The sequence below is a fragment of the Boleophthalmus pectinirostris genome, unplaced genomic scaffold (assembly GCF_026225935.1).
Source record: "Boleophthalmus pectinirostris isolate CB_2022bp ecotype Guang Dong unplaced genomic scaffold, ASM2622593v1 HiC_scaffold_23, whole genome shotgun sequence".
Taxonomy (NCBI): domain Eukaryota; kingdom Metazoa; phylum Chordata; class Actinopteri; order Gobiiformes; family Gobiidae; genus Boleophthalmus; species Boleophthalmus pectinirostris.
The window spans coordinates 9,791,240-9,803,306 of record NW_026571207.1 but is presented as its reverse complement, the minus strand read 5'-3'; the positions used below and the strand labels follow the sequence as shown (position 1 = coordinate 9,803,306).

The 12,067-nt window shown below is 36.7% G+C and overlaps 1 protein-coding gene across 1 annotated transcript in view; it reads left to right on the top strand.

The window, feature by feature from the left end:
• Positions 1-576: 576 nt before the first annotated feature.
• Positions 577-12,067, top strand: part of neil3 (nei-like DNA glycosylase 3) — a 45,832-nt gene continuing 34,341 nt past the window's right edge. The window contains exons 1-4 of the mRNA XM_055159160.1: positions 577-781; positions 1,604-1,710; positions 2,775-2,915; positions 9,514-9,727. Coding sequence (XP_055015135.1) covers positions 677-781; positions 1,604-1,710; positions 2,775-2,915; positions 9,514-9,727 — 567 coding nt within the window. The 5' untranslated portion in view covers positions 577-676. The remainder of the gene's footprint in view (positions 782-1,603; positions 1,711-2,774; positions 2,916-9,513; positions 9,728-12,067) is intronic.

Sequence of the window (12,067 nt, the reverse complement as noted above, 5' to 3'; positions counted from 1 at the left end):
TGTTATGTTTTATTATAGCACTTCTAAGAGTTGCTATATTAACAGTGATACGTTGCCTCCCTCTAGTGAGTAACTGGTGATACTACAGCAGTTCGCTTAAACAGAACCTCACATTTATGTAGAAGTTTTGTATATATAGATTAGATTTCTCAAGACACAATCATATTAATTGGTTTATCTTGAAAATAATAACTATGTCATCTTCCTTATAGGCAAAAGACACAGTTTATTCTGTATCTGTAGGCTTATGTTGTTTTACCATCAAATTATTTCACTCTGGAAAAAATAAAAAAATAAATAAATTTTAAAAATCGTTTATGAACTGTTTTTAGGTAGTACAAAACTAGCAAAGCATTAGACATAGAATGATTTAATTACTTCTTTACAGTAGTGAGGATTTAAAAAAAAAAAATCAAATTAAAAATATAAATGAGTTAATGAAAATAAAAAATATAAATAAATCAGGTTTCTCTGTTAAAAATAAATCACTGTCGGTACATTTTTGTCACGTTTCTATTTTGAACGTCTACTTCCGTACACATGTCTGACTGCGCATGTGTCAACTCAAATGTTGTGGCGCGGTCCGGAGATTTCATAACACGGCTTCACGCGCTCCGGTTTTCTCTCATTAAAGTGTGATTTCACGGTGATCTCGTGAATAAAACCGGCAATAAACATGGTGGAAGGTCCGGGCTGCACTTTGAATGGAGAGAAAATCCGCGCCAGAGTACGGAAAGGACAGACGGTAAAGGAAATCAGAGGAAACCTGACAAATTCAACAGTAAGTAATAGTGCATACGCCCATTTAGCACGAATGATCATGCAACCTAAAATACAGTTCATGTACTCGTATCAAACAGGATTTTTTTTTTCTGCATCACCTGGAGTGGATTGTGGAATGCATAGATAACTCAAATGCTGTAAAATTATCACAATGAGCACTACTAACCCATAGCCCTTTTATGCATTGTATTCACTTCCAATATAATGCAGTATGCCATATTTTTAATTAAGATAAGCCTACATCTGATCTATGTCAAGGAATAGAAAACACTACTTTACTTCTGATTTCTTCGTTTTTGCTCTTGTTCAAATAAAAGAGTATAAATGTGATAAACTATGAATATGATTATACTATTAACGTGGCAAAAATAATGAGCTACTGGGAAAAATATCTCGGCTAATTGCGATTTTTCAGACAAGCCTTGTGACTGCGGCTGTGACTAGATTTGCAATTTATGTTTCAAATAATACATTTCTGTTTATGAACTGACAAACTAATAAAATAATCTCATGTATTACACCATGTTTGTACAGACCTAAACAGAAAAAGAAACAGAAATGGAAAGAAGACATGATATTTTGTTTCTTTGTAGAGAAAATTATGGTACGTTAAAAACTGCAGCCTTAGTGATTTGTTTACTGCATCCATTCAAATTGTGATTTCAACAAGATCTCTATTATTTTTGCATTGTTGGCTGTTGAGCATGTTTCTGTCATAAAATAATTTCATGAATTCACTTTTGCATTGCTGCTGATCGTAGGAATTTTATGTAACTAATTAAATGTGCTAATAAATATATATATTTTTTTGTACCTGCAGACCAAACCCGGAGAGAGTCCGTTCTGCTGTCTCCATGGAGCTCAGTACAGTGGAGTAGAGACTCTGGGGAAGGAGCTCTTCATGTACTTTGGTTTAAAAGCTTTACGGTACAGAGTCATTATGTTATTATTCTACAGATGTAATGTGCTGTTCTGCCTTTTATGTGGTTGACATAAAAGGTAGAATGCTTTGAATAGGCGTAATTTGTGGCAAAAACAGTTCAGCATGAATTCTAAGTAATTGCACAAAAATAAAAATAATAAACCTATATAATTTGCAGTGATTAAAAATGCTCTTTGTAACTTTTCTGGTGGAGCCATTGCAACATGACTGTCTCCATGTGTCTAGATTCAAATAATCAGCTATAATGCAGGACAATGCATTAAGCTTTCATACTGTGGAACATTCAAGGAAAAGCAATAACATCTCTCTATCCTGTGGAGTCAAGCATGTATGAAAAGTTACACAGTGCGCCTTTAATATCCTGGCATTAATATCCAGGTTTAGTGGATGTGCCCCCTAGGGATGGGCAATATATCGGTTCCATAATCAGTATCGGCCGATATCAACATAGATTCTCCTATATCTGTATTGGCCAATATCGATACCAGATGCTGATATTCAATACTGATACTTTATGTGTGTCCTTTTTGAACAGACTAATCAGTCAAAATGGAAATATACAAACATTTAACACATTATTTTATATCCCAGATAAGTACGTTTTGTAATATTTTTTGTAAAAGTGAATAGTTAATTTGTGATCTTTAGTTCAACTTAAAATACATTTGTGGGCCTTACTATGGGCTTTAGGAGTAACGTATCGTATCAGCAAATATTGGTTATCAGTCACAGCAGCAGGGCAAATATCGGATATCAGTATCAGCTCAAAAAAAAATCATATCGACCTATTCCTAGTGTCACCATGTTTGCTTTGTGTAATGTACTTATTTAATATTTACATTACTTTTTTCAGTTGGCTTGTTTTACTGCATTAAAACATACATGTAATAATAATAATGTAATGTTTTGACATATTGCTCTCCTTTATTATAAAAAATGTAATACAACAGTGTCCAAAATTATTTCCTAAAGTCAGGACAATTATAACACCATTCCAGCGTATTATAACATGCTTTTTTAAAACTTGTTTTTATTTTCTCCTTCTTAGAGTCCACTTTGGCATGAGTGGCTCCTTGCGCATCAACCCCACAGCGCTGAAGGAGAGGAGCGGTCAGAGCCAGAGACCAGCTTTGGAGATCCACCTGACTAATGACACCGTGTGCTTTTTTGACAGCACTGTGGAAATCAGGTAACCGGGACAACCGCCTCGCACTCGCCCGGAGCTGACACATGAGGGGGGAAGCGACAGTTCACCTTGAGCAGTGTATCTCTTTCACTGTCCTACATCTCTGTGCGGGTGTGAAGAAGTAGTATTTTCACTGCCGTCACTTTCCTCTGATTACTGATAGTGAGATCTTGCTGTATTGTTAAAGGTGTATTGCGTAACTTTTCTGGTATTGGGTATGCTACTTGCAGGTTATTTCTTCGACAGGAATGTGGCATTATTGATCTTATCTAAGGAGACAAGCAGATGGCGCCACCAGGCCAAGATACTATACAGTTCAGGTCTGTGGAGAGGTAACCCTGCTCATTGTATGAACTTAAGTTTTTCAAGGTATTTCTGAGCAATAAAAACAATGAAATGAGAAAAAGCTAAACAAAAATAGATACTCGATAGATGTGTTTAATGCCATACATGGAACATTCCAGTCTAGGAAACAACATCTCCATGGACAGATGCTTGACCAGTAAAATTACACTGTACACTTAAAGAAGACATTATGTTTTTCCAATATTTTGTGATAATCTAACCCCCACATAGATCTTTTTATTCGTTGTAATTCACATTATTGGTCTAATATAACTTAATAATAGAAACGGGTTTATTGATTAATGCTAAATTGAGTCTCACCTGCCCCTTAACCCTGCATCGCCCTCTGCACAGCACCAAACTGCTGCAGGCCCTGTCTATTGCTAGTAACATTTCACTGTAGCAAACAGTGAATTTTTATCTGTGTTTTTATTTGTAAAAAAAAAAGCTGGACAGTTAATTGAAAGATTGAGAGATCTTGTCTAAAAGTCAGTGTTATGGTTGGGGTTTTTGAATCCAGAGGTCTACAGCCAATCCTCTCAGTAAAAGCATGGGTAGAGCAGAGTTCAGACTTTAGAGGAAGAAATTTGTCTAATCTTTGTGTTTAGAATATACACATATTCATGAAATCAGTACAAACAACCATTTTAATATTGTTTTTGAAAATACTTAATAAATCAAAATGAAAGTTGCAATCAATCGATATATCATATTGCCCTGCCCTACTTTGAACCCAAAGTGTGGTCACATGGACTTTAAGAAGTACAAGGCCATAGCTGAAAGCAGGACAACTTGAAAGAGAATGACTTATATAGGCATGAATGACTGAAAATACAACTTTGATTAAGCCTATGAAGAGAGGGATTTTAACATGAGCCTGGAAGCCCATAAGTAGGGGTGTGCAAAAATATTAAAATACTGATATATCGTAATATTATATTTGGTGATATAGTATTGATATCTCTGGCTGCTGTATTGATACATCGCAAAGTTAAAAAAATATATTTTACCAAATTATTTTGTGTCAGCACCACAATTTTTTTTTGCTTGTTTAGAGGAAGGAAATTTGTTTAAGCAATACATTTGACATGTGCAGGTAGTGTTTTAACAAATATTGTTATTAAGATAGTGATTTATCACTAAATATCATTTAATATATTGATTATTGCATGTGTCATCTTCATATCGTCTGATCATAGCGCTGATATTTGCCCTTTTTAGCATACCGGCTATCAGCCACAAATAATATGGTATTTTGTTTGTCCCAATCCGCAGCCTAAATATGCATCATTTGAACACTTTAGTCCAAAGAGGGTACTGCAAAAATAACTGGACACTACACAGTTTGTAGTAAAAGAAGGTTGTGCATGAGTTTGTGCTAATTTTTTATTTGATAATATGGGGAAAATGACCTAAATCGGCTCTACATATTGGTCCAAAAGTATATCAGCTGAGATCATCGGCCATCGGTTCCTCTGAATTCTAAACAGATTCTAAACACTACTTGCATCGACCATGAAAAAAACAAATCTCTAGTATGGTGTATCATATCGTATTGCGAGGGACCCTGTGATCCCCAGCTTTACTCATAAGGTGATATTATATCAAATGTCTTCTTTCTTTAAGGCGACTAGACAAATATTTCCTCTGCCACACTTCTCCTTTGCTCCTCCATCTCCTCCATCTTGTCAGTGACTTCAGCTACATAATATAAAGGAAACAGATGGTGGATACAGGCCCCATGTTGACCTTAGTGCTAGCTCACAGAAGCAGCAGCAATATATTTTCATCAACTTTGGTCAGTTTGGACTAGTTGGTTGGGTTTCATGTGTTAAAATATGTAGGAATTGTTCTGTAGGGAATACATAATGGCCCGTTTCAGAATTGTATGCAATCACAGAATTTGATGTTGTCAAAATATAAGATAAAAAGCACAAACAAAAATCCACAAATGTTGAACCAGAATATTTTTGTTAAAGGTGCTTGCAGTTTTTCTGGTGGAGGGTCTACTGCCTGCTTGTCTTTGCCTGGGATGTTCCACAGCAGGGCATTAAACGTATCTATCTCCACGGTGAGCAAGTGATCCTAGCTACTATGCTGAGTTACCAGTTAGATCAGTGTAGAAGCAAGCCTGTTTAATGTCAAAATGCATATTTTCAAGATATTTTTAGGTATCAAAACATCTGTCACTGAAATAAATGTTTGCAAGTATTGTATTTTCTGGACTATAAGTCACACTTTGTTTCATGGTTTGGGTGATCCTGCGACTTATATATTGAAGTGTTCACACTGACAGCCGTGAGAGGCTCTAAGCTTGTGTGTCAGTATCTGCTGCTCCTATTACTCCTGTACCACTGTCATTTGGCTCTACTGTGCATGTCTCCTGCAGAAAGAGCCTCTGTCCTGTCTGTATCATGTTAGTCGATCGAACCATTATTTCTGTACCACTGAAAATTTTAAAATTTAAACAAACAAAGACAACCGAAACCATCCTGTCTCGATTCAGAAAGGCCAGAATAATTGTAACTGGAACTGATGCTGAGTCTGACGACAGCTGCGCAGAAGAGGAATCGGCGCTCCGTTTACCTCCGGAGGTCATGGAGTTACTCAGAAGTGACACTGAGGAAGAATTCATTGGATTTAGTGATTTGGAGTGAGATGGAGAGTTTGTTAAACTTGTTCTGTTCTGTTGTTTATGCTATAGTTTTCTGAAGAACTTCATATGTGACGTTAACAGCCTGTTGTTCTCTTTTCTATTGTTATTACAGTAACCTGCCTTTCAGTGTGAAATGTCAATTCCTGCTCTCCCCCAAAAAGTGTGACTTAAAGTCTGATCCAATTTATAGTCCGAAAAATGTGGTAGATGATTTCGAATGCCATACTTTGGAACTTTCCAGGCAAAAAAGTGACATGTCAAGCAGGTAACAGATCTCTATAAGAAAAGTTATGCAGTACATCTTTAAGTTGGGCTCACTAACTTTATGAATTGCAGCATTCTTGCGGCTATTCAGGTTGTATAGTACAGGGGTTTTTCCATGAATAATTAAAATCTCATTTTCCAGGCCTGGAAAAGTCATGGAATTTTAGTATCTCTTTCACGCAACTACAGCTTTCTGTTAAATTATCATTAGGCTATTATTTCTAAATGTATGCGCCTTTTGTTTAAAAGAGACGACAATAAATGCACTGACAGTATTCTGAAGGTTCAAAAGGCAAGGCAAGGCAAGGCAAGGCAAGGCAAGTTTATTTGTATAGCACAATTCGTACACAAAGTAATTCAAAGTGCTTTACAGAATAAGAAATACATTAAAATCATAATAAAAACAAATCAAAACATAAATAATCATGAAGATTAAAATTAAAAAAGAGAGACATAAATTGGAGAGAAGAGTGCGGAATGAAAAACCTTTCAGTTATATGCACAGTTAAACAGAAATGTTTTGAGCCTGGATTTAAACAGCATCACAGAAGAGTCTGTCTCACATGTTCAGGAAGACTGTTCCAGGTTTTAGCTGCATGAACCTGAAACGCTGACTCCCCTTGTTTAGTCCTGACTCTGGGCACCAGCAGGAGGCCGGTCCCTGAGCTCCTCAGAGTGCGAGATGGTTCATATGACACTAACATGTCACAGATGTACTTTGGTGCTCGGCCATGGAGAGACTTGTACACAAGCAGAGCTGCTTTAAAGTCTATTCTCTGAGGCACAGGAAGCCAGTGCAGAGACCTGAGCACAGGACTTATGTGCTCGTACTTCCTAGTTCGAGTAAGGACCCGAGCTGCAGCGTTCTGGATGTTCTGCAGCGTCTCACAGCTCGTTTGGAGAGACCAGTGAGCAGACCATTACAGTAGTCTAACCTACTGGAGACAAATGCATGGATAAGTTTCTCCAAGTCTGCTTTAGACAGTAAACCTTTGATTTTTTGCTATGTTTTTTGAATGGTAAAAGGCTGCAGATGTTATTGATTTTATGTGACTGTTAAAGTTCAAGTCTGAGTCCATTATTACCCCTAGATTTCTTGCCTGATTTGAAGGTTTTAGAGCGAGAGACTGGAGGTGACTGCTGACACTGTCCCTTTGTTTCTGTGGACCAAACACTATGACTTCAGTCTTGTCAGAGTTTAGCTGGAGAAAGTTGTTTTGCATCCACACACTGATCTGTTGGATGCAGTGACCAAGTGAGTCCACTGGTCCATAGTCTCCTGCTGCCAGAGAGACGTAGAAACTATAATACAAACCATAAGGTGAATAGAAAGGGTTAACATTTCATATTTGGCCCTAAAATATGATCAATTCTACACATGTAGGTGCTGTAAAGTCATGGAAAATTCACTTTAGGTCACAAAAAGTCATGGAAATGTTTTAAAATTTTGTCAGTGAAAAAGAGTGGGAATCCTGATAGTAGAACTCTGCAAATGAAAATAAATGTTGATTATTTTGTGAAAAGTAATGTTTATCTAAACTGTATGACCTTTGTGACGGTTTTTAGATTGACTGGATCTCCATTAACAGCCTATATACTTTTCACGCTTTACTTTAAATCAGATTCCATCCATTACCACAGATGGTACTCATGTAATTACCTGGCAACTGTCCTGGATGTCACGCCCTAAGCAGCTGGACCATTACAAGAGTTGATAGGGCTGCTAGAAAATTAATCGATTTTTCCAAACAACTTATCAACATGTCTGCGTATGAGAATTACATGTTAAATATTAATATTGTTTATGAATTTATCACCAACAATTACATTAACCCAATAACGGGTCTCCTTAAATCTGAGTATGTGATCCATCTCACCGCACTGCCCGCATCTTAAAATATTGTAAGTCACTCCAGACACAGCATTTGCCAAACTCATTACTGTGATTTCTGGTTGTTAAATTTCCGGGAAGCTGGTGGGATCCACACCTGCTTGTCTCCATGGAGATAAGTTATTGCTTGACCTGGAATGTTCCACAGTATTAAACTAATTATAATTAAATGTCTGTACCTTGCATTGAATTCTGACCTGTAGCTTGGCCTCTTGGCACAACTTGCTTGTTTAATGCAACACTGTGGAAAATAGAGGAGGGAGGCAGTTGACCCTGTACCGTAATGCACCTTTAAAGGAACTGTATGTGGCCTGTGCTCTTATGTTTTTAAAAAAGCTATTACAATCACAACTGAAACTGTGTTGTTAGTGCGTAAACCTGCAGATACATAACATACATACAAGTTTTTCTCCATGACCCATGTGAAAGCTCAGAATCTCCAGAATAGGCTCTATTCACGCTTACATCACAAACTAGGAAGACGTTTGGAAACATGCGATAACAGCTTCCGGCGGGCTCTGTTCACAGTACTGAGTTTGACAAAATCTAGGAAAAAAGAGAAAATGATCCAGTTTTCTTCATCTACATGTCGTTCTAGCGTTCCATTATGTTCGGCTAATCAACAATTCTAACCATACCTCAGTTTTTCCCCAGTGATGCACAACTCCGAGCGCACTGGGTACATGTGATTAGAAGAGATGAGGGCACCAAATTCAAGATTATTCAAAAAAGCACATATGTATGCTGTGTTCATTTGACCGCTGATCACATTCATTTTCCAAACATCTTCCTGGTTTGTGACGTAAGCGTGATTAGAGCCTATTCACTTACTGAGCTGCAGAAGCTGTCCTAACTATGTTTAATGACTGGCTGGAGGTCCTGGGGTTTAGGTAGTGACCATTCAGATCAGAGAGAGGCACTTTAGGTTTAAACTAGTTGGACTCATGTGAGGCTCATTCTCCTTTCTGATTGGATAATTGTTTTGAGAACCCAAACAGAAAATTATAACAGTTTGGTCCATTTAAAAAAAAAACTAAGACTAAATTAACTTTACAACTGTTATCAGTAACTTGATTATCTCATATCTGAGGACACAGATAGGTAAAATGTATAAAATTGATCTATCAATTCAAGGAATTTCTATTTGTGTGTTTGTTTGTCTGTTCCTCGCATAACTCCCGAACTGCTCATCCGACCGATCTCAAATTTGGAGTTTGTCATCCTAATGGGACGGGTGTGTGCAGTGCCAATTTTCATGTTGTTAGGACAAAAAATGCCACACATATGGTAAAATAAGTGATATATTTGAAATACTAGTTTTAAATTAAACTTACAAACAGTTCCCAAAGCCAGTATGACACACGCCCACACACGAAAATGCACTCATGTATTGTGGTTTTGAGTAAGCCTTAAATGTAACCCTGCTCCTTGACCCTGTGCTGCAGGTGGACAGAGGACTGTGAGCAGAGGGTGCGCTCCTCCTCTCACCTGGATGTGTGCTCTCCTAAGTTCAGCCTGTCAAGTTCAGAGGAGGCGGTGAGGGCCCAGGGCGGGCGTATGCTCTGTGATGTGCTCCTGGACCAGAGCATCATGCCTGGAGTGGGAAACATCATCAAGAACGAAGCTCTGTTTGACTCTGGCCTCCATCCAGCTGTCAAGGTAGGGCTGCAATGGCAAAAATCTTTATCACAATTATCTCAAACAATCATCTATAGTAGTAACATTTAGTGACACTTAAAAGACTAGATTAGAAGTAGATTAGTAGATTAGAAGTATTAGATTAGTAGTAGAATAGACGAGTGCTTTTGCTCCAGGATTTGAGAGGCAGAATAAGTGCCCATATCATTCAGATTATAATTATTAAATATTGTTGGTAATTGAATAGAGAAATAACTGAATTAACAACCTGAATTGCACAGCCCTGCATGAAGGTAAATATACTGTTTACCGCAAAGATGTCAAGGTTAATTGTTATTCATGTCACAATATATTTGTGACAATTTTAGAAGAGAAAAAGTTGTTTCAGTTCTGCCTAACTTTTATCTAAACTTTTTTTTCGTTATGTTTGCTTTTTTTTTTTATAATGTTTTTATTATATATGTTTTTATAAAATTACCATGATTTCAGAAAACATTTACATGCTAGAGGAATGTTCTTTCATTAGATATTTTTAATGAAAATTATCAAAATGAATGAAAATTGTGCCACTTCTGGGCGAGAGTAGCTCAGTTTGTTGAGTGTTCATCCATTGACCCGAAGGTGGGCAGTTTGAATCCCACTCCCCACAGATGAATACTGTTTAAGTGTCCTTGGGCAAGACACTTAACCCCCGTTGCTCCCAGTGTGGTCTATGAACGGGTGTGAATGGGTGAGGGTTTCCTTAATGTAAAGCTTTTTGAATGTCTAGAAGGTAGAATTTGGCCCTCCAACGAGCACCAGATCTATCCCAAGACTAGAAGAGAACTATTCCAGGTCTAAACAGGTTCAAACCAGAATGACGCAATAAGGAATTTGTAACAAGAAATAAGTTGTAAGAGGACAAAATGTGGAAAATTTTAAAAGCACTAGAACTTGTAGGGAAGTTTTAGAACTACTTTTATAGAGCAAAAAACTAGCTGAATCTTAAAAGTCAAAACTAAAAAACAAAATTTATATTGTGAATTTTACATATTTTTACTTTTCACAGTGTTCAGTGGAGGAACACAAAGTGAATATATTGTGAGACCTCTCTTTGAGCTCTGGGCCTTGCTTGTATTATTAAGTGGTGAATTGCAATGAGGAGGTGAGATGGGGTAAGAACAGCTACATTTGCAGGCATTGTGTTGCTTTGGTCTAATAAAATTTAAGTGTTTTTCTTTCATTTCGATAAATATGCAAGGCACAGAAATCCATGAGTCAACAGTGTGTTTCCTTTAATTAATATTGCATATCAAAACAGCACAACCCAAAATGTGCAATGAAAATTTAAACAGCCAAAGCTATATTTCTAGTATTTATCAAACTCCACAATAAAAGGCATATAGTATAGAGGGGGAAGACTGCTGTTAGGAAGATTAACTCATGTAATTATTTCTGACTTTGAAAAATGGGACAATTTGTCAACTTTGTGACTAATGCCCAAATTAAAATAATATTTGTAATGCAAGTTGTGTACAAGAAATCTGACACTCTCTGTTTTCTACCAGCAATTTTCAAACTTCTAATTATTTAAAATTCATATTAAAAAAAAAAGTTTGAATGACTTTAATTTGATAAAAAATAATCTTGTAATTACCAGGCAAATCCATTTTATACAGTATTTTTAATTCAGAGGGATAGTCTGGTCACCACTAGGCTTGTCACAATTACACATTTTGCAGCACAGTGTATTGCTACAGAGCTATACTGCAAGATAAATAATGATATTGAAACTATATTTATGCCTCTAACACAGGGGTGTCAGACTCAGTTTCACCAAGGGCCACATTTAGATCATGTTTGTCATCAAAGGGCCAGTTGTAAAGTTAAGACCGCAACTGTATCTGTAATATCGGTATGTTACAAAACTGTAAAAGCCTGTATTTTATTTTTCATTTCATATTTATTCATTTTGTTTATTTTTATGTTTTTGACCTTTTTATGATTTACTGGTATTCTTGCTCTTATTTGATTTTACTAGTTGTATTGTCTTATGAGGACTAGTAGAGTTAAGTAGAGCTTTATATTTCTATTGGATATGTTTTATCTGTACTGTGCAGCACTTGTTTATGAAATGTGCTATAGAAATAAAGTGGATTGGATTTGATTTAAAGGTTTAAGTTAAAACATTCACATTACTCCTTCAGTAACATTCATGAAACAGCTGTCCTTCTGCATCAGTTTTTCTTTTCTTGGCCTCTCTAGTGGCGAGATGCAGTCACTCCACGGGAAACAACTGTGGTGCATTGTGGGAGGTGTAGTAGCGTCACAGAGTCACAACATAATAAATTATACCTTTTAACCCCTTGTGGGCCACATAAA